The sequence below is a fragment of the Tenrec ecaudatus genome, chromosome 2, assembly GCF_050624435.1.
Source record: "Tenrec ecaudatus isolate mTenEca1 chromosome 2, mTenEca1.hap1, whole genome shotgun sequence".
NCBI classification, from domain to species: domain Eukaryota; kingdom Metazoa; phylum Chordata; class Mammalia; order Afrosoricida; family Tenrecidae; genus Tenrec; species Tenrec ecaudatus.
Window position 1 is genome coordinate 195336623 of NC_134531.1, and position 23741 is coordinate 195360363.

Consider the following 23741-nt stretch of genomic DNA (forward strand, 5'->3'; position numbering starts at 1 on the left):
CTAATAAGACATGATAACTAATAACAATGTCCAGAACCCTTGATTGGATCCCAGGTTAAAAAATAAATTAATTAAAATCTAGACAAAAGTAGTAAAAGGCAGAATTAGAACTATTGCATATTTGGATATGAAATTAAAGAACAGTATTTTAACAGTTAGATTTCTTGAATATGAGTGTTGAATTATAATTATATAGACTATGTTATTCTTCAAGGATAAAGCTGAAGTTTTTAAGGGTCAAATCTCATGTTTACACCCTGACTCAATTAGATTGGTTCAGCAAAAATAAATACATGGAAAAGACAAATGTGACATGTTACAAGTTGGAAATCTAAACTAAAAGTTAAATAAGTATTCATATATTTATTTAAACTGTTCTGAGTTTGAAGATTTAAAAATAAAGTAGAAAGATCAAGATAATTTATTAATATAGCCAAACACAAGCAGTGGAAGGAAACATTGGCTTGCATTAAAAATGCAAGAAAGTTTTCATAATGGAGAAAGTTTTGCAAAGAAGTAGCTGAAAGCAAGGGTCATAAATACCTGGGAGTTTTTTTCCTAATTGTAATCTCTAATGAATTTATAGTAAATGTGTAATTCTGAGGCTGCATCCATGGTTTATTATCAGTGATTCCCAAGGGCATAGGAAGAAGTGGTTAGGGGGATGCATGATCCAAACATTTGCTATCTCTGGTTGAATATTTATAGTCTGTTCCTTAACTCTTTATCAATCCTGGCTTGTTCTAACCCTAATTTGATCCTGAAGCTTTAGTTTCTGATTTAAATATCCTCCTCCTAAAAGTTGGTGGGAGGGGGTTTCTACCACCCAAAATTTAGGCATTTGAGACATCCTTTTAAATTGTAGTCTAAAACCCTAGGGGTAGGTTTAGATTTAGGTAGCAGCACTATGGTTAGGTGAGAAAGTTCATGAATACCTCCTGAAATTAGAATTGGGCGGCCGGGGTGGCAGTGTTCTTCTGGGAGAGATCTTCAGTTAAGTGGGACAAACCTCAAATGAAATAGCGCTCAGTAGTGTTCTAACGATTGCTGTAATTGTTAGTTGTTTTTTCATTTTGCTCACCCGGTTAGTGTCCTAGGCGCCTTTCTGTTGCTTTTCCGGGTCTCCTAGGTTATTTCTAGCATGATGAGACTGCCTCTCTCGAGTGCCTTTCCACTCTCCTCTGCCCTCAAGAGGGTAGATGGAGTCTTCATCTAATCAAGAACAGATCATTTCCCACTTTCTTCAAAAGGTAAACAGGACCTTGATCATAGTATGTGCTCAATAAGTACTGGTGCATAGATGGTTGAAATAATCAAACACTTCTTTCCCCAAACAGCTTTCCAGTTGAAATTAGTTGGAGCTCACTTAGTGATCCTTGAATGAGTGAGATTTCACGGATTGGCTCCCTCGGTTACCTGTGTACTTTTCCCCACTCCTTTTCCAGCTTGAGTCTTCAAGAGGGAGCCTCAGAACTGATTTCTAAAACCGTTTGTATCTGGTGTGATTATAAAGCAATGAGACTGATTGTCATGTGTAGTTTGTGGGATCCGTCTCAGTTACTTTATAGCCATACCTGGTATCTTATACCACAGAACATTGCCTGTTGAACAACATTTTAGTAGCTCAAGTCGAAGGTTTCTAAATGGAAATTTAAAATGGTCGATTAGTCTCTTTTGATTTTCTCTAACTTACAGATCAGAACCCTTATTTCAGAAAAAGAATTAGATGTTAATTTCATTGTTTGCTTTAATTTTGTAGTTTTTGTTTTGGGATTTTTTTTATCAGCATCTTGACAAAATGATGTTCCGGTAAAGTGGCTGGAATAATTTTGAATAAGATAATACAAAAGTGTATGTTCCATGGTGTTACATTTCTCATGAAACTCCCTTTATCAATGGATTTTCGTGTTGCATGTGGTGTTCCGACTGCATGTGCCACAGGAATAGCCTTTTTAGATAACTGGCAATCGAAACATAAAAAGACAAATATTAGCATTCAAGAAGTCTTTGAAAGAGCAAATTCAGAATGTTTTGCTTGCTTTCTTGCTTTGTGTTGTTTGGGTGACTTACATTCGTTTATATGCACGAAGCTCATTTAAATTTGAAAAAGTGGTTATAACTGTATTTCCCAAGATGCTAACTCTCCTTCCCCTGATAAGAGCCCAGTCTCCTTTAGGCGCTCCCTTCGAGGAAAGCAGCTTGTAAAGTTACATGTTACAACAAGCGATTTTAGCCCCTGAATGAGTGACCACTGGCAGAAAATAGTGACGGAAAGGTTTCTTTATTTCCTTAAAAAAAAAAGTGAAAAATTATTTCCCTTGTGGAAGAGAAAAGGTCTTGTAATTTCATGCGATTCATAGAGCTACAGTAATTTGCCTTTTAATTATCCTTCCGGAAATTAATAGGAGAAGGAATACGGTGACCAGAAGTGCAGTTCATGGACAGCCTGAGATTTAGTTTGTGTCTGTAGCAGAACCTGTGGACAACTTTACAGTCAACCCTGAAAGACCCGGGATGCAACAGGCCTGCTGTGTTTTTCCACGAGGGTCTTGCAAGTTTTCCACCTTTGATTTGATGTAGTCTTCTCTTCTATCACTTGTCTCAGTGGAAAATACTGTGTTTCCTTTCAGACAGGTTTACTCCTTACACAGCGTCCAGCTTTCTCGGACTGTGCTGTAGAAGCCAATTGACCTTGTATAGCATGAGTTTGAACTGCACAAACTCACTTATGTGCAAGTTTTCTCCTGTGGCTATTGAGATGAATTCAAGTGCTAGATCTACTTAAAATGCCATGTGATGCTGATGATCTCCGTGTGAGCAGTTTCTGGAAAGAACTGCTCACACCAAGGTGATAAGCATCACACGGCGTTTTAAGTAGATAGCCCCAGAACTTGAGCTCATCTCAGTAGCAGCTAGAAAAAAACATCCGCATAAAAATGCCAGTGCAGTGTAAACCCATGTTGTTCAAGGATCCAGTCTGCATGATGTCTAGAGCGTTGAACCTTGGACCTGTCTCAGGAATGGTTAGACTTCTAGAAGGATTCTGGAGCTAATTAAAAAGAGATTGTGCTCCAGTCAGTCCAGACAGAGGCCAAAGTTGGTTTCATGCGTTATTAATAATAGGTGCCAACATTTAGTGTTCTGCTGTTGAAACGCTTATTATAATCAGGTGTGTATTGTACTTCTTGAAGACATTATAAAACTCCTTGAATTGTTCTACACATAATAGATGTTCCATAAGCGTCTCTTAGAATGATCTGTCCAAAAAGTACCAATTTGCAGTCTAGGTAATAATGCTTTTCTCCTTTTCTTAGGGGCTTGGGACTTTTGAAGAGTATTTTAAGATATATAATGTTTTTCAGTGAAAATCTGCCCTGAATTTAATCACATTTCTATTGCTTTATAACTATGTTACTGTTGTGATATTTGTCTGGTTCAATAGTCTGTTTTTTAAGTATAGTTATATGACAAGTTAATATAGTTCTTAATACTAAAATTGTTTTGTGCCTTAAGTTTGTGTAAATCTTAAGTCCTGTGCAACACAACAGAGTATCTGTCCTCACCTGGTACAGGCATACCCAGCTACAACTTCACTTCATTGAAAAGTTGAATCTGTAAAACTTTTATGCTTAGCAAAAATTGCTGTTTTTATTCTAAATAATGTTTTAACATGTATGATGCTTTCATAAATTTTAAATGTCACTTGAGTATACTTATTTATTTGACATTACAGGCACTGGAGATATTATTGCTGTCATGATTACAGAATTGAGGGGTAAGGATATTTTGAGTTATCTGGAGAAAAACATCACTGTACAAATGACAATAGCCGTTGGAGCTCGTATGCCGCCAAAGAACTTCAGCCGTGGCTCTGTAGTCTTCGTGTCAATATCCTTTTTTGTTTTGATGATTATTTCTTCAGCATGGCTTATATTCTACTTCATTCAGAAGATCAGGTACACAAATGCACGTGACAGGAATCAGGTGAGCTACCAATAATACTCTCTAGTGATTCATTCTTAACCATAATTCATATGTACCTGTTATAATCATAAGTACAAGCAAACTTTTTAATTCAAAAAAGTTATAACTAATGTTCAGTCATTTTAATATATGGAAAATTTATCTACAAAAGTATTTTATAAGATTATTGTAAATGCCTAAAAAGGAAAGTTATCAAGTTCATAGTGATTACTTGGAATATTCCAGGTAGGTATATGGCTCAGTATCATAGTACAAATTAGTTAATTTTGCTAATTTGAAGGAATATCACAAAATTTCATTTTTAACTGGAAATATTGGTTGTCTCTGGAGAGAGGGGTAGATGGCTGACTGAGACAGACATTTGTTTCATGTGAATTTTGAATTATAATCTATTCAGGAAAAAACAGTTAATTAAAACAGATTATCTCTCATATCTAACCTCAGACAGGGGGTAAGGGTGAGGTAGAGGAAGACAGTTTGAGAAATAAATACCAATCAGTTCAAGAACACTCTCAGTGGAGAGCTATCCAACACTTGCATTGCCCAGTCTCATGAGTAAGTGCCCATTAAACTGTGGTTGAATGAAACAACCACATGGAAGGCGGTGTGCTGTCTTGTGTAATGGAGGGCTTGGAGATGATGAACTCTCAGTTTAGTACTCCGTTTTCTTACACACATAATATCTGACTACCCAGGGAGCAGCATTCAAGGTATTAGGTCCCAGCCCTAGGCATTTTCTGTAAAAGCTTAAGAAATGAATTGCTGTCAGAGTGGTTTGAATCTGATTTTTATAGACCATCACTCCTTCCATCTGCATTTTTAAGGAGGAGTTGAAATTTTCATTCATCCTCATACAGTGAAAAGACCACAGACTTCATGACAGATTCAAGTTCAAATCCTGACCTTGGCACCTATTGTTACTGTTGTTGTTATTTATAATTTCACACTTTAAAAAAGTTTTAAGAATAGTTCAAAGTATTTCCTTCATGCTGATTCTCCAGTAGTTATATTTAACCACAGTTCCATCCATCCATCTCTCTCTTTCACTATCTATACTTTTTAACTATTTCAGTGTGAATTTGAGAGGTAATACCCTTTTACCCTTAAATACTGTTTTCTAAAAATAAACATCTTCTCTTACGTAACCACAGTTTGACCACAAAATCAGAAAGCTAACATTGATACAATACCATTATCAAATTTCATAGATTTGTCTCAGTGGTGTCCTTATGAAAAAGAAAAGCTTGTCTCTCTCAATATTTCATGACATTGGCGTTTTTGAAACCCACGGGCCAGTTCTTTTGTATTTGAGTTATTTTATATATTTACTAGATTTAGAATATATGTATCTTTGTCCTTTACCTTTTTGTAACTCTTTATATTGAGACAACTGTAGATTCACATGCATATAGAGAGCTCCCATAGATGCTTCACCTATTTTTCTCCAATGGCAAAATCTTTCATAATTATGGTAAATATTGCAACCAGAGAGTTGACTTTGAGTCATCCTATTGATCCTACTTAAAGTTCCCCAGTTTTACTCGTACTCAGTGGGTGGGCGTCTATGTGTGTGCATGATATACTGCCAGAGCTTTACTCTGTGGTATATGCTTCTTGTTAATGATCCAGTGACTGTCTTTTAATAACTTTGTAGATACATTTGTAGTGTGATTTAAATTTTTAAACATCTTTCCCCCAAATCATCAATGTGTTCAGTTCAGTCTGAAGAAAGCAGAGAAAGGCAAACTTATTTTTGTCATACCATCCTTTGTTTTCAAATGACATGGACATGAAAATCTTTTGTAAATTTTAAAACACACACACTTTTTCCCCCTTGAAACTCAATAACTTTTCATTGTACCTTTTATCCTTGAGTGACCTGTGACAGTTATCCAGCAGAATAGTCTATCCTCTGTTCAGCTTTGTGCGCAAGTGTGTGTACATGTGTATACTGAGTGACTGGCAGTTTTTAACATACTATTTTTATTTTACGTACTGTTAGTGTTCTTAACACCAACTGAAAAAGATTATTTTGAACTGGAAAGAGGAACTTCTCTGTAATGAACTGGATCAGTCTTGTTACACATTATCTTTAGAAACCATCTATTTTTAGTTTTACATGAGACTATTCCACCTCCCTGAAAAACATACATATGTTTAATAGATTGGAAAGTACTTCCTAAAGCTTCAAAGAAAAAACAGTATCTGTAATATTGTTTAACAATGATAGGATACAGTATACTTGTGACTTTACGGTGACTGATTTATCCTTCAACAGGATCGGCATTAAGCAGATGTCTGGCATGTGGTTCAGTTTGGTGTTTTCTCTGTGGCAGGGTACTTGTTTTTACAATTTTACATGAGCAGCCAGGGTTCAACTTTACAACCAATTATATTAAAAAACAATCGTGTCAACTGAATTGATGGTCTCTATTTTACTTCTCTGCTTGATCTCTCTGAGTTCTAATATTCATTGCAATAGCCACACAGAACTCATAGGTAAAATTCATGATTAAAGGGTTTATTAAGCAATTCAGCAAGTTGTACTCTGAATCAGAAAAGCTCAGGATAGAATTTACCAGGACGTTACAGTGTTTCAGGTCTGCTAATAAGTGCAGCCCCAAAGTGATGCCCGCTGATAAGATCCAGAATGCCTGTCAATATTTTAGCCAAATACAGAGACCACGGTAATTGGTGATTTTTAAAGTTTATTTCTGCAAGTGCTTGACAGAAGGAAGCAACAAGATTAAAACCTCATAAAACTGCTTCAAAAATTCAGTGAAAGGGGAGCAAGTCATATATCCTGAACTAGGTGACAAGTTGAAGGAATGTTTAACAAGTTTGTTAAAATTCACAGAGGGCTTAGAAATGGGAGACATCACGGAATATACAGGCTATCAGAAATAGGGAAGGATACAAATACAGAGGAGTCACAAATAGACAAGTGGGATATCCTGAAGATAAATCACCTGTGCACATCGAAAGAATTCACCAAGAGAGTAATAAGAGAGCCCACAGACTGGGAAAACATCGTTAGCAATGACACATCAGACAAAGGCCTTATTAGTAAAATCTACAATACTTTGCAAGCTTACAATAAGAAAAAACTGCCCACTGAGGAGGTGGACAAAGGATCTGAACTGAAGTCTCACAGGGGCAGAAATCTGAATGACCAATAAACATATGAGAAAATGTTCCTGATCATTTCCCTCAAGAGAAATACAAATGAAAACAACCATGAGATACCACCTAACACCGTCAAAGATAGCCCTATTCAAAAATTCAGTAACAAGTGTTGGAGGGGCTGTGGGGAGATAGAAACTCTCGTCCAGTGCTGGTGGACCTGTAGGTATGTACAGCCATTATGGAAATCGATTTGGCAATATCTAAAACAGATGGAGATTGAGCTACCATATGACCCAGCAATCCCCCAACTGGGCATATACCCAAAAAAGGCAAGAAACAAGCCACAGCCAGACAACTGTGCTCCAATGTTCATCACAGCCCAGTCCACAATTGCAGAGAGTTGGAAACAACCCTAATTTCCATCAACAGACAAATGGATCAAAAAACTGGTACATACACACAGTGCATCCCTAAAATGCAATGATGAACATATGAAGCACATTGCCGCATGGGAAGTACTGGAAGAAATCATGCTAAGTGAAGTAAGACAAGCACAAAAGGACAAGTACAACATGAGTCCACTGAGGTAAGCTTAAAACAAAAACAAAAATGGGGCATAAGGGAAAAACTACTATATACATACATCCCTGGGGTGAGGTCCAGCAACTATGGCAGGGGCCAAACCCAATCCAGAGATACATATAGCAGCCAACTAAATAAGGTGAGGGGGAAGAGATGGGTAGGGGGGAGCAGGGCACTAATCCACCCAAGGGGAGGGTATTGTTTATATCTCCACAGGAGAAAGAGAGAGACCAGGCTTCAACCCAATACGCCAAAATGTGAATACAACATACTGGCATGAACCAGGGACCCAGTACAGTGGTCTTTGGGGCTGGCCCCAATCCAAACTATGTGGACACACGTACACACACCCTCAGAAGAATGCACTTGAGAGGACAGCACTGGGGCTACAGCTTGGGGAAAGGGGCATGTCTGATCAGAGCACACAGGAGAAACAAAGGAATGGAGAGGGAGGAGAGGACATCCTGGCCCACCAAGCCCTAAGGACAATGTTCCTGCTCAGAGCAGACAACACATGGGGAGGACCGTAGGACTGGCCCCACCAAAGGAGACAGCGTCCCTCACTGAACCATGATGCTGTGGGGTACAGCACTGGAGACACAGTACAGGAATAGTGCACGGTCTGGCCCCATCACGCTGGGGTGAGACACTGAGGGCATGCAGCAGAGCTGCAGGGGGAGTGGAGTGATGAAACCCCTGGGGAATACCAAAAATAGACTTGGGAGACAGAGTGTGGCACCCCATCAGACTAGACTGGAAAACACTCATAAAGGCCAACAAACAGACCTTGAACTATTGGCTTTTCCATATTTGTCAGTGGCTTTCTCTTTGTTATTATTTTGTTCTTGCTCTCCTGTTGTTCCTGTTTTATTGGTTTTGACTTCCTTTGTTGTTTTATTTGGCTTTGCCTGAGTTTTGCACTTACTAATGTATCTGTATGTCTATCTAGATAAGATAGGACAAATAATTCGGAGATGAAAAGAATGGGACCAATGGTTCTGGGGGAATACAGGAGAAGGGAAGGTGGAAGAAAGGAAGGCAGGGAGGACAAACCCAGGGACAGGGGAACAACAAGTGAACTAAAATCAATGGAAGGAAGGTTGTAGGATGCTTGGTGGGGTTCAGTCAAGGGCATTGTAGCAGTGAGGAATTACTAAACCCGAATGAAGGCCGAACATGATGGTGGGACAAGAGGGAAGTAAAAAGGAAATAGAGGAAAGAACCAGGAGGCAAAGGACATTTGTGGATGCCTAAATACAGGCATGTACATTTGTAAATACATAGATAACAAGAGGGGACTAGAACTATGTACTCATATCTATATTAAGATTGCAGGTGGACATTGGGTCTCAACTAAAGTACTCCCTTAACACAAGAACACTTTGTTCTAATAATCCAGCGTTCTGTGATGCTCACCTTTCCAACATGATCATTGAAGACAAAATGTGTACATAAGCAAATGTGGTTAAGAAAGCTGATCGTATTCAGCTATCAAAAGACATAGTGCAAGAAAAAGGATATAGCATCTCAGATCTTAAAGGCTTGAAGATAAACAAGTGGCCATATAGCTAAGAAGCAGCAAAGCCAACATGGAAGAAGCACACCAGCCTGTGTGATCACGAGGTGTCGAGGTATCAGGTATCTAAGACACAGAATAAAACCATACCCAAGGTGAATGGGAGAAGTGCATGTAATGGAGACCCAATGCCCCTGTGTAGACAATTGGACATCCCCTCACAGAAGGGTCACAGGGAAGAGAGGAGCCAGTCAGGGTGAATTATAGCACCCTTGAAACACAACTTTCCTCTAGTTCTTTGGTGCTTCTTTCCCTCCACTATCATGACTTCAATTCTACCTTGCAAATCAGATTAGATCAGAACATGCACACTGCTACAGATAAGAGCCCGAAACACAGGGAATCCAGGATAGATTAAACCCCTCAGGGTCAACGAGAGTGGAGATACCAGGAGGATGTGGGGAGAAGGGGGAATCCATCACAAGGATCAATCTAGAACCCCCACCCAGGGAGTATGAATACAGAAAAATGGGTGACGGGCAACAGAGGATGGTGGAAGATATGGAAAAAGTAATCTAACATCTAGGGTTCGTGAGGAAGAATGGGCAGGGGTGGGTTGGGGAAGAAATGGAGAGCTGATATCAGGGGCTCAAGTGGGAAGAGAATGCTTTGAAAATGATGGTGGCAGCATATATGCAAATGTGCTTGACACATTGGAGGAATGTATGTATTGTGAGAAGAGCTATAAGAGCCCCCAATAAAAGTTTAAAAAGAGAGAGAGAGAAATGGGAGGCATCCTGTCACTCCTTCAAGGTTCCAGACTCCATTCCATATCTGAAAGGACTTGCTTGCCCAGGTAGTTTTGTTCGTCAAACTTGCTGAATTAGAACATTCTTAAGATTAAAAGGGAATTTTACTGCAGGGAGGGAGATAGCTGTTACATTTGAGTTTTTTGGCAATCCAAGTCTTAAACAGATCAGATCTCAAACTACATCACATTTTCAGCATTGACTAGCAGCAGACTAACTCTTGTTTCCCCCGTGTCAGAAGGGACATACCACTGTTCTGTAAGGTTCAACCCAAAGGCATTCAGCCCAAGCTCCATGGGTGGGCAAACTCAGCTCCTTGAACTAGGTGCCCAAAGGGACCCCACTCCAGTAAGCCTTAGCCCAGAGGCACTCAGCTCCACTTCACTTCCTGAATTAAGTGCCCAGAGACACCTCTTGTGCAAGCCAGCCTCTGCACAAAAGCAATCAACTGAACTTGGTCCGTGGATTGAGAAGTCCATCACTCTATTCCATGCTCTGGTTCCTGGTCCTCTGATGGTATAACTGTCATCTGGATCCAGGAGGTTCGATGCACAGAGATCTCTGGTCCAAAGGATACGCTTCAGTCCTGGCTCATACTGGTAATGAGATCCCACCTCCTGCTTCTCAGAGGGCTTGTTTCATACACAGCAGGATGGCACTTCTTGGAATCCTGTTATCAGTTACTCACAAGTGATTCGTGTCTGTATCTTCCCCCAGCATCTTATCAGACTCATACTGGAAAAGGTAGCTTGCTGGGAATTAGAGACTTTGACTAGAAGAGCCACATTAAATAATTTATTGGCCCTGCACCAATGCAGTTTGATGGTCTAAAATATAATGCCATCACCTAATTCACAATTTTAAAATTCATTTATTAAAAATAAGAAAACAAACCAAACTCAGTACCATTGAGTCCATTTTGGCTCACCGTGACCCTGTAGCACTGAGTAGAACTCCCTATAGTCTCTGAGGATGTGAATCTGTATAGGAGCAGACTTGTTCTTTCTTCCTCGGAGTTGCTGGTGGCCTTGAACCACCACCTTGCTATTACCAGCCTAATACCTAACCACAGCATCACCAGGACTCCTTAATTTGTTATCTCCCACTAGAACCCACTACCAGTGACCCACTGGTCTCACTGGTGTTTGAGACTAATTAGCCTCATCTTTCTCCCATAGAGTGGCTGGTAGGTTTAAACTGCCTCCCTTAGTGTTGATATATGGTGGATTACACTCATTTATTTATTTTTTTAATGTTAAATTAACCTTACATCCCTGGAATAGATGTTTTTTTTAAATACTTTCATTGGAGGCTCTTATCACAATCCATTGTGTCAAACATAATTGCATATATGCTGCCATCATCATTTCCAAAGCATTCTCTTCCCACTTGAGCCTCTGATATCAGCTCCCCATTTCTTCCCCCTCCTTCCCCTTCCCAACCTCCCTCACAACCCCTTGATAAGTTATAGATTTTTATTTTCATATCTTATATCGCCCTTTGTCACCCCTCACCCACTTTTCCGTTGTTCGTCCCCCTAGTAGGGGGTTCTAGTTTGATCCTTGTAATTGATTCCCCCTTTCTCTCCCTTCCCCCACCCTCCCCTAATCCTCCTGTCTCTACTCTCATTCTTGGCCCTGAAGGGTTTATCTATCCTGGATTCCCTGTGTTGCGGGATCTTAACTAGCAGTGTGCATGTTCTGGTCCAATCTGATTTGAAGGTAGAATTGAGGTCATAATAGTGGAGGGAAGGAAGCACCAAAGAACTAGAGGAAAGTTGTGTGTTTCATCAGTGCTATACTGCACCCTGACTGGCTCCTCTCTTCCCTGTAACCCTTCTGTGAAGGGATGTCCAATTGTCTACACATGGACATTGGGCCTCCACTCCATGCCCACCCCCCTTTCACATTGGCTATGATTTTGTTCTGGGTCTTTGATACCTGATCCCATTGACACCTTATGATCACACAGTCTGGTGTGCTTCTTCCATGTGAGCTTTGTTGTTTCTGAGCTAGATGGCTGCTTGTTTATCTTCAAGTCTTTAAGACCCCAGATGTCATATCTTTTGATAGCCGGACACCATCAGCTTTCTTCACCACATTTGTCTATGCACCCATTTTGTCGTCAGCAATCATGTTGGGAAGGTGAGCATCACAAAATTTTGGATTGTTAGAACAAAATATTCTTGCATTGACGGAGTACTTGAGTTGAGGCCCAATGCCTAGAATAAATCTTACTTGGTCAAAGTATATAATTACCTTTATAAGGTGATAGATTTGACTGGCTAATTTTTTGTTAAGGAAGTTTTTAGGTCTGAATTTATGAGAAATACTAGTTTATAGTTGTTTTGTTTCATTTTGGTTCTGTCTGGTTTTATGTCAGGAGTTGGGAAGTGTATCCTCCTCTTCCATTTTCTAGAAGGATTTGTAAAATTTTTAATTCACTTTAAATGTTTGGTGGAGTTCTTAAAGGAGGTCAAATGAACTTGGAGATTCTTTTTCAGAAACAAATTAATTATAACTTTAATTTCATTAATGGGTAAAAGACTACTCAGTTTATCTGTTGCACATTGGTTGATTATGGTAATTTATCGTTTTTAAGAAAAGGGCACATTTTTTGTTGTCAAATTAGTGAGCATACACTTCATGGCATTTCCTTTTTCTCCTTTTAGTGGATGTTATTCTGCTATTCCATGGTGTTTAATCTGAGTTCTCTAGAAAAGCAAAACCAATAAAGCTTACATACGTACACATACAAAGAGGAAATCGCTCTAACATTGTGGAAGCTGACAAGTACTAAGGCTGTGGGCCAGATGTTAGACTGGAGTATTCTACTGGAGTAGCTGCAGGGCTAATGAACTGACAGGTCAAGGGACAGAATTTTAATTGCAGAGGTGAATTAATTCAAAATCAGTCTTCTGGCTAGGCAAATGAGTCCATGACCAGCAAGTAAAATGGCAGGCTACTGACAATTCCTAGGATTCACAAGCAATACAACAGGCTGCCAGCTCAAGTCCAAAGAACTTGTGGGTTTAAAAGCCAAATATAAGATCCAGACCCAGCAAAAAGAAAGTAAATTTTTCCACAGTATCCAATCCATTGGAAGCAGTCTACACCCTCATGGAGATCTCTTCATGGGAATTAATTAGCCCTAACTCAAACCACTAAGAATCCTGGTCCAGCCAAACTGACATAAAACCTTAACAATCAGAGATGAAATAGGGAGACATGGTGGCACTGCTAGCCACAAATGGCTATGGTTTGGGGATTTATCATAGGTCGAATGTTCTATCTATAACCGTTAGATCCCTGTCTTCAGCTTGCTTCCAGTAGGCCAGGGCATGGGATGAAAGATCATTTTCCTACTGGGCCCTGATGAAACCATGAGGGGAGGAGAGGTAATGATTTTTCCATTGATATTTGGTTAGAGTAGGGCAAATACTGCTTGGAAAGGTTTCCTATTGTTAGGCTACTCTGTTTCTGGTACTGTAGCTAAAGAAAACAGTCTTGCTTTTCTTGGACATTTTTTTTTTGAGGGAGTAGTGGTGGTCTGTTTCTGTTCATGCTTCTGGAGTAGGGGCTTTTCCAGCACATTGTTCAGGGTATATGAGAAGCAGTAATGACCTTGTCACCTCTGGTTCCTCCAGACTCCATGTCTTGGAGCAGCCCTCACCTCCTCTCTCTACCTTTCAGTGATTTCCTATAATTGTTTATTGTATTATGTTCAGGGATTATTCATTGTAAATAGGCGAGAGCAGGCCATGCGAGGGCCTGGGAAGAATGACTTAGCTCTATCTTGGCAGAACTAGAAGTTGCTGTAGTATCCCATATGTTTTTTCACTTGGACATATATGATTGAAACAATTAAGGAAAAATAGATGAAAGTATTAACTGGCCTAAAAATATGCCATGTTTATAGGAAATATTACTGAATATGTGTGATATAGTTACCTTCAAAATAAAGCAGCCAATGGACACTTTCCTGCAGTAGAGTCAAATCCCAACTCATAATAAGTCTATAGGACAGGGTAGAATACCCCAGAGGGCTTCCTCAGCTGTAAATCTTTACAGAAGCAGAGTGCCATATGTTTTTCCCTTGAGAGTGGCTGCTGGATTCAAACCCTCAACTTTTGGGTTAGCACCTAAAAAATCAAACCAAACCCACTGCCATCAAGTCAATTCTGATTCATAGCAGCCCTATATTGGGTTTCTGAAGAGGCTCATCTTTCTTATGGATTGGCGGGTGAGTTTGAACCACAAACCTTGAGGTTAGCAGTCCAAAGCATACCACCAAGGCACCTTACTGTACCACCAGGGTTCCTAAAATAGAACCTTTTTTTTTTCCTAGGTGGACGGGGACTTAGCAGATGACTATCTTTTATGAGATTTTTGACAAAAGTGAATAGATGGAAAATCAAGTTCTGTGCCATAGAGGAATAAAGTCAGCAGTAACAAAATGGCAGCGTTTGTACATTTATCATCAAAGTGCCTGGCAAGACATTCTGGATCTAATGATGTTTGAAGAAAATACATATGAGCTAAAGTTCTTCACATTATTGAAACACAGTATTGTTATAACACTTAAGTTTATTTTTAGATAATCTCCCTTAATCAATTATGTTGCATTCACTTTAATTCACATTTTAATTCCTAACCAATATTACACATGAACATGATTTTTGAAAATTAAATATTTCTTCAAGGCTTGGTCCCTTGTCCATTCTTTTTCTGTTCCAAATTATTTTATTGCACAGCAATAAGTCACTTGTTTGATAATTATCAGTTTATTCTGTTATTAATGTCATATAGTTAAGTAAAATGCTTACACTCCTTTTTAGATTTTCCACTAAATTGAAGATTTGCTATTTAAATACTTTGCCATTTTGAAACACTGAGTAAAATGATCAGGATTTGATTTGAAATGGAAGTCTTGACAGTAAAAACTCTAGATTGAATATTACATATCCAAGGATTTTTAAACAAAAGCGAATGGTTCATTCCAGTCCTGCCTCCAAGATAAGGCTTTAATTAGCACCCAGTGTGGTGCCTGGGCTTGGTGAGGGATGAAATATAATTGCCATCTGCGCGGGCTCCAAATAGGGAATTTATTTCATAGCATTTGTTTTGTGATGAAGACACGGGCTCATTTTAAAGCTTACCCCACTTCAGATGCTTTTTAACGGGAAACGATTTTCTGACTTTCCTCCTTCCGTTTTTTTTTCCCCCCTTAGGTTGAAAAATGCTTGATTAAATTTTTATGTGGTTTAAAAAGCTCAGCTTATTAAAGTTTAATAAGAAGGTGGCAGCAACTCAACTGGTTTGAAACCTTTGGCTATTTTAAGAAAAGCCAGAGCTATTAGCAAAAAAGACACAGTTTAAAAAGTAACTCGCATTTTCCCCCACAAATTGTCATCAGGAACCAGTTTTCTACAGAAGATGCTAGCAAGGAGGACGCACATGGTAATTAACTTTATAAGCACAGTGTAATATGTTCACAATTGAAAACATTTTCCAGTGAAATGAGAAGGCTATCTTTGGCCCTTTGATTCACTGTTCAGGCTGTCTGTATGTGATGTCCCTGAAAAACTACTGCATCCAAATGCAACCCTTAAGTATAAATAGTTCAGATGATGACTAATAAATGTCACCTTCTAATATGTGTGATAGTTCATGTTAAATGTTTAATACCAAACTAGTTCACTTTGATTTTCAAAACAGCAGCAAAATGTACTGTTGAGCAAGAGGGGAGATATGAAAAAGCCCACAACCCAATGGGCTATTCAGACTTCAGGCTGTCTTATTAAAATTCCCTATAAAAATGCTTACAACTTTTAAAGTAGTTAAAACTTGAAAGACCTCTCTTTGCCACAGCATGCGTATACAATATTCTTAGACTTTATAAACTTTCAAAGTTGCTGAAACCAATTTTGCTTTTATTGCCTGTTTTATTTTTGAAGGTCATTGAGTGGCATGTTGGTGTGTGGAAGAGTGCCGAATGTTTCTGTGTTACAAGGAAGCTAATAATTTGAATTGATATAGTGAATTTTTCAAAGGTAGTAGGTCCAAAGATTTCTTTTCCTTACAATTTTTAAATGCCTATTTTATGCACTGCCAAAATTTTTCTTCTAGGAAAAGATTTTATGGCCAAAAGAAGCAGGTTTCTTTAGTTGTTGTTGGATGGTAGAATGAATGTTACCTATTGTGTTTATTAGGGATTAGCAGTTCTAGAAGAAATGAAAAGGGGAAATTGGTGTTTGAGCAAGAAACGTATGACTTTAGAAAATTTTAGTAAGTGGTGTAAGTATCCTAATGTCTTCTTTTTCATGTCCCATTATTAAGACCAAGTTAAGTAAATGAGTACAACTTTCTGTACAGAGAGTACATGACTTCTAAATGTTATGCATCAAGAGTTTGTGATGTGTTTTTTAAGCAAAATATATGTTTGAGACTAAAGTGGTTTTAGGACTTTGGTTTGTGCAGCCTTAAGGTCTAATGTGAAGCTTGGATGTCACACTGATTCAGTAAAGGTTTGAATGAATTAAAGAATTAGCTTACAATCTATCTGGAATGGCATACAGCTGTGGAACTAATCAAACTATTGTGTGGTTTGAGTTACTCATTTTGGGCAGAGTGCTTTCATCCTCGGGGAGTCAGAACCACTCCTCAGAGGAGGCAGTGACAGGGAGCTCAGTCTAGAAAGAGGAGTAAGACTTCCTCAGACAATCGGAAGTAGCAAGGAGTCAGGCAGAAGGATCGTTTTCCACAAATCCTTGCAGAGAGAACAGGAGAAGAGAGATCATTTTCCACATAGCCATGACATGAAGAAAAGAGAGAAAGGAGAGCTGCGTGGCCGGGACATCATGAAAAATGGAGAGAGTGCTAGGGAGTGTGACTAGATAGTGGAAGAGAACATGGGCACTAGGACTTGAAGTAAACCTGTATACTGAAAGAGTTAGAGGCATGTCCTTTGAGACGAGGATAAAAAGGTGGCAGTGATGAGAGTGAGTGAAAGAAAATGTGGCTACAGAACAGTTTTAACCTAAGAAAAATTACCTTCACAGCACCTGCATTTACCCATGTTTAAAAGAAGAAAGCCATACTATATGCTGATATATACCTAATTCTATTTTGTAGGAGAGTTTCGACTACCGAAAGTAAGAAATCTGATAAGAGTTTCAATAAAGTGACCTGTCATCAAATACTATGAACCATGTAGCAAGTGGTCATCGAATTGCCTCTGGACAATTGTTTTTCTTAGATTAAGCTGGATGAGTTCTTTTAAATGATTTTCTAACAATTTAAAAACATTTTGACACTTTGCATCTAAAAATTGAATACTGTATAGCATTATTGAAGTTGGTATTATTGGCAATAGTGTAGTGAAATAAAATAACCTGATAGTAATTCTTCAAATGCCGTAATCTACAAACACCACTCATGTTTTTCTCTATAGAACAGAAATTTATTTTCTTACAGTTCTTGAGGCTAAAAGTTCAAATCAGGGTCTCAACTATGTCACTTCCTTTTGTGAGCCTCTCATAATTTCTGGTGCCTCCCAATACCTCTTGACATCTTCTCCTGGCATCTGCCCTCCTCATACTATGTGACTTAACCTATAGTACTTTGCTCTTTTATGACTCAGAAGTTAATAGGTTTAGGTTCTATAAATACTAATAGGACCTCAACAGATTGACATTACATTTAGTGACATAGGAGTCCCTGGGTGGCTCATATATTCAGTTGCTAACAGAAAAGTTGGAAGTTCAAGTCCATTTAGAGGCATCTCCGCAGAAAGGCTTATTGATCTTCTTTTGTGAAACCAATCATTGAAAATTATGAAACCTGGGCACTAAGGATCATAAGCTCGAGGAACACCAAAGTCATTGGCATAACATACTTCACAGAGACAATGTTCTCCATCCTGTTTTGGTTAGTAGTGACTGGAGTGACTAGAATAGAAAGGGGGAACCGATTACAAGGATCTACATATAACCTCCTCCCTGGGAGATGGACAACAAAAAAGTGGGTGAAGGGAGACGTCAGACAGTGTAAGATATGACAAAATAATAATTTATAAAATATCAAGAGTTCATGGGGGAGAGGGGAACAAAGAGGGAGGGGGAAAATGAGTTGATACCAAGGGCTCAAGTAGAAAGCAAATATTTTGAGAATGATGAATGGCAACAAATGTGCTTGACACTATGTATGGATGGATGGATGGATTGTGATAAGAGTTGTACGAGCTCCCAATAAAATGATTAAAAAAACAAAACCTCTTAAGCAGCCATCTAAGATGGAAACATTGGTGTCCTTATGCAGAGGAAAGAAGAATAAAAGGCAATGGACTAAACCAGGAGAACTAGATGGTACTCAGGTACAGACTGCCCTGAAAAGGATCAATTTAGAATTCTGGTCCTGGATAGAGTGGTATAAAAATGTGGAACTGAACACAAAATCATAAGAAAGACCAGCCTTATTGGTACAGGAAACACTGGGAGACAGTACATAGAGGGAATTGAAATGGCTAAGTTGAAACAAAATGTGGATAAATTGTTGAATGTAAAATTGATGAGCTGTTCTCCAAACTTGTACATCAATCACAGTAAAAGATTGTGGAGTGGGGTAATGGGCACCCTGTGGAGCACGATTCTACTGAAACACATGGCATTGCTATGAGACAAAGTCACCTTGACACAAACTATCAGAGGCACATTACACTGGATTGCATTAAGAAGTAAAATGCTCTACCCAAGGCCAACCGATTAGATTAGATTTTCTCCTCTGTGAAAACAATTAGACTTGTATTTGGCTCAACAACTGGGACTCATATACCTACTCCTAATGTAACTACTATCACATTACTTTTTTAATGTTAATTTATGTTGTTTATGTCAATAATTTTTTTAATCTGGCTATTTTGCACATTAATAAGTACTGAGGTAAGAATAACACTGGCTGTGTGGTCCAGGATCTCTGTCAACTTGGCTTTACAAGGATTCTTAGTAGTTTGGCAGTTTTGTAATGATTTAGTTCATCTTCCATTTGTGATCTAATGTCATCTTCCACTCACTTAATGCTGATTCTCCCATAACAACCCGATCTTTGGAGCTTGACCATGTTGGTATGTGAGGAGTGACTGTAGTTGACACATGAAGTTAACCACCAAATTAGGGAATCTTTTAAGTAACTTATAATGGAGGGAAAAAAACTGGACTAGCAAATCAGAAAACCTGGGATTTTAATCCCAGAACTTATCTGTAAATATCACTTCAGCTCTCTGTGGCTGGTTTTCTCCTTTGTAATATTATGGATCCCTGTGGTTTGTACAATTCTAGCCTTGTGGAGTGGAAAGAGCTAAGAGTTTTAATTGCCTAATGAATAGTAATAAAATTACAGAAAATAAGAATAGTGGATAGAGCATTATGGGATAATATTTTAGAAACTAAGGTTGGTAGTTTATTCTTATTTAGTGAGATCCAAATTTTATTATATGAAAAAGAATTGTATTGGGTGGTATATTTCTTTAAATAGTAAAATGTCAAAATCTCACAGTCCCAGTCTGATTCAGCAAGTCTGCTAAGGGTCTTTTTGCCAATGTTTCAGTTATCAATTGAGCATGATAACTGTGCCACCCTGGGACTGCAAGTCATTTTATCCCTCTTTGCCACAATCTTTTTCTGTATAACTGGGATAAGGTAGTTCCTATCATTTAATATTGTGAGAATTAATCAAGACACTTGAGGGATTTAGAACAATACCTGACGTAATGTGTACTGAATAAATCTTTTTTAAAAAACTGTCAGTGTGTCTATTCCTATTAATAGTGACCATATAGGACAGAGTGGATTTCTGAGACTAAATCTTTATGGGAGTAGAATGCCTCATCTTTCTCCCAAAGAGTCTCTGGTGGTTTTGAACTGCCAACCTTATAGTTATCAGCCCAAAACATAACCTACTATGCCCTCATAATCATTAGTATATATCATAAGTACATATCTCACCTTGATTAATGATGTAATTTCAGGTCATGGAAAGAGACAATAGTTTAAACAGGTCTTTACAAAGGGAATTTAAACTTCATCTTAAATATTTATGAGTCATAAGGACACAAATAATAAAGCCAAAAGAACAAAAATAGTCGCTTTAAGATTAATTCAAGGAAGAGACCAAAGTCATAGCTGAGATATACCCATTTCAAAGTGGTGAGACATGTTGGAGGGATTTTAAAAACTAAAAAAATAATATGAAGGTATTTAACATTAAAGTCAAACAGAAAATACTATTTTTCTACCATAGGTATTGAAAGTTCAAAATTGAAATGGTGACGTATACAAGTATTTGTGAGAGATCTCTGAACGCTACATCCATTCATTTAGCATGCTGAAGTCTGGACATCTCTTCAGCCACCACCTGCCTCCACTTTCTAGTATTCCCTAATCTAAAGTGATGCTCTTTTTGCATGTTTACACCCCCTAGAAATCAGAACTGCCCGTTTTACTTCTATTCCTTCATCCTACATGATTATCAGTCACCATCTTTCTTGGCTGAAATTCAAGACCCAACTTTGTCTTGCTGCCTCCAGTCTCCTGTGTCACTCACATTCTTCACAACATGCCAGATCTGAATTCTCCAAAACTCAGATCTTATTGTTGAACTCTTCTATTTAAAATGATTTATTGGAATTCTAATCTGGAAAGGATGAGGAAAGTAGGTTTGCCTTTTTTTGGTTTTGTTTTTTAAATCACCTTGTATCTCTCTAAAAAAGAGAAAGAGGTAATACAAGAAACAAAAAGGCGACATACATAAATGGAAGAACATAGCATGCTCGTGTATGGGAAGATTTGACATTGTGAAAATGTCAGTACAACCCAAAGCAGTGTATACATACAATGTACTTCCAATCCTGATTTTTTTTTTAGTGCTTTAACTTTTATTATTTTAAACTTAATTTATTCACGAGCCATGAGTTTTTGCTTCTTCAGTTTCTTCTGGGAAATCTTTTTCTTCTGTGCAACCTCCTCTTCTGGTTTGGGAATAATCTGTTCCTTCTCAGTCAGGATCATCTCAATGTGGCAGGGGGAGCTCATTCATGGGTTGATCCGACCATGAGCTCTGTAAGTCCGGCGCCGCATCTTGGGGGCTTTGTTCACCTGGATGTGCTCAATGACCAGAGAATCCACATCGAAACCCTTAAGTTCGGCATTACTTTCTGCATTTTTAAGCATGTGAAGCAAAAATTCAGCACTCTTTTTGGGCCACCGACCCTGGGTCCAACCCCATTGTTTGGCCTGGGCACACCTGCCAACACCACCATTGTACCGTCGGAAAGGCACACATTGCTTCTGCAGAGTGACGTCTTTCAAGTATTTGGTGGCTTTCCGGATGTGCATGCCTTTGATGGCCTGGGCAGTTTCACGGGTGTTCTTGAAGTGGACCCGGAGGTTCAACCCTCTTGATTTGCAGTATTTTGTAGGGTTTTCTGGGTCGAGTGAGTAGCGAACCATCTTGGCAGGTCACCTCAGGCCACTACAGTTAGAGCTCCAATCCTGATTTTATCAACATTCTTTAAATAGTTTTAAAACTGCCAACTTTATATGAAAAGGAAAGAGACCCCTGGATGAGGAAAGTACTACTAAAGAAGAACAAAGTAGGAGGTTTCACATCCTGATTTCAGAACCTATTCATCATAGTAGTCAAAAGAACCAAATATTGGTATAACCCCAGACACATAAACCAATGAAACAGTACTGAAAAGTGACGTAAGCCCATCCACCTATGGACTGCTGATTTTCAACAAAGGGTCAAAATCCATTACACAGGAAGAAATACTCTCTTTAAGGGTATTTGCAAAACTGGGTACTTATTAACAGAAAAATGAAACAGGATTCATCCATACCTCACGTACTATATAAAAACTAACTCAATATAAGCCAACGACCTGAAAGTAAAACCTTGAACAGTAAAAATAATAGAAAAATAGGACAGAATTTAAAAAAAACAATTTCATTAAGTCAATTCTAACTCATAGCAACTATGTATTTGTTTCTGAGGCTTTCTTAATCTTGATGGAAGCAGACAGCTTTATCCTTTCTCCTTCAGAGTAGTTTGTGGGTTTGAACCACTAACCTGTGATTAGCAGTCCAACACTTACCTAACAGCACCTTAAGGACTCAGGCTTGTGGTCTCTATAGTGTAAGTAGATGTAACTAAAAATACACACAACAGAAGACAAATTAGATGACTAGAACCTCCTAAAAATTAAATATTATCCACATCAAAAGAATAAGAATGAGACAAGGAACTAATGTATAAAGTTTATAGAAAATTTCAACATCTCAACAAGAAAAAGACTTATAACGAGAAATGGGAAGAGGACATGACAAATACTTCCTCAAAGGCATTCAGGCAGCCAACTAATACAAGAAGAGATGCTGACAATTACTAGTCATGAGAGAGATGCAAATCAAAACAAGGAGAGATACTGCCTTACACTGGAAACAAGAGCTGTAACTTATACACCCACACACATACATACTGGTAAGGATTTGGGAGACTGAAACTCATACACTGCTGGTAGAACTGTAAAATGGTATAACCACTATGGAAAACTGTATGATGCTTTCATTACAAGCTAGAAATAACATCCAGTTGTATTCTTTTAGTACATAATGTGTATACTGAAGAATTAATCCAAGAAGCTAGATCATATGAAGAAGAGCATGGCATCAGGATTGAGGGAAGGTTCATTAACAACCTAGGATATACAAGTGGCACAACCTTGCTTGCTGAAAGCAAAAAGGACTTGAAGTGTTTGCTAATGAAAAGCAAGGACTACAGCCTTCAGTATAGACTATACCTCAACATAAAACAAATATCCTCACATCTAAATCAATAAACAGCCATGTGATAGCTGGAGAAAGATTGAAGTTGTCAAGGATTTCATTTTATTTGGTGCATCCCTAGCCAAAGCCCATGGAAGTAGTAGTCAAGGCACCAAAATGTATTGCATTGGGCACATCTACACAAGACTTCTTTAAAGTATCAAAGAATAACGATGTCACTTTGAGAAGTGAGGTGTCCCTGGCCCAAGCCATGATATTTTAAGTCACCTTAGATGCATGGAAAAGTTGGACAATTAGAAACACTGAAGAAACAGTGTGTTTGAATCATGAAGGTGGTAAAGAATGTTAAATATACCAATACATTACCAGAAGAATAATATTATCTTGAAAGAAATATAGCCAAATGCTGTATTGAATGAGAATGGCAAGACTTCATCTCATGTACCTTGGGCATGTTATCGGGAGGGACCAGTCCCTGAAGAACAACATCATGCTTAAAGTAGAGAGTCTGCATAAAAAATGAAGATTGCAGCAAAATAGAGTGACATGGTGGCTGCAACCAGAGACTGAAACATGGGAATGATTATGTGGATGGCGCAGGCTAGATAATGTTTCAAACGTTTCTATGAGGTGGAACCCATGTGATAGAACCTAACAATAGTAAAATACCAGCAATCCCACTACTAGGTAAATAACTTCGAGATATAAAAGCTGGCATACGAACAGATGTACACTGCAATGTAGAGAATTATGTAACATTGGATTTTTCTAGCCATAGCTTTTGTAATTCCAACCAAACAACACTCATCTTCTTGATGTGTCTGGGCAGGAAGGTGGGAGAGGACACTGAATTATATGATTTAGCTATGAATGATTGTTAACA

At 38.4% G+C, this 23741-nt stretch overlaps 1 protein-coding gene across 1 annotated transcript in view; it reads left to right on the top strand.

The window, feature by feature from the left end:
* The window catches only part of RNF130 (ring finger protein 130), a 144129-nt gene that overhangs the window by 75790 nt on the left and 44598 nt on the right, over nucleotides 1-23741 (top strand). The window contains exon 3 of the mRNA XM_075542100.1: nucleotides 3734-3984. Within this exon, the coding sequence (XP_075398215.1) occupies nucleotides 3734-3984 (251 nt within the window). The remainder of the gene's footprint in view (nucleotides 1-3733; nucleotides 3985-23741) is intronic.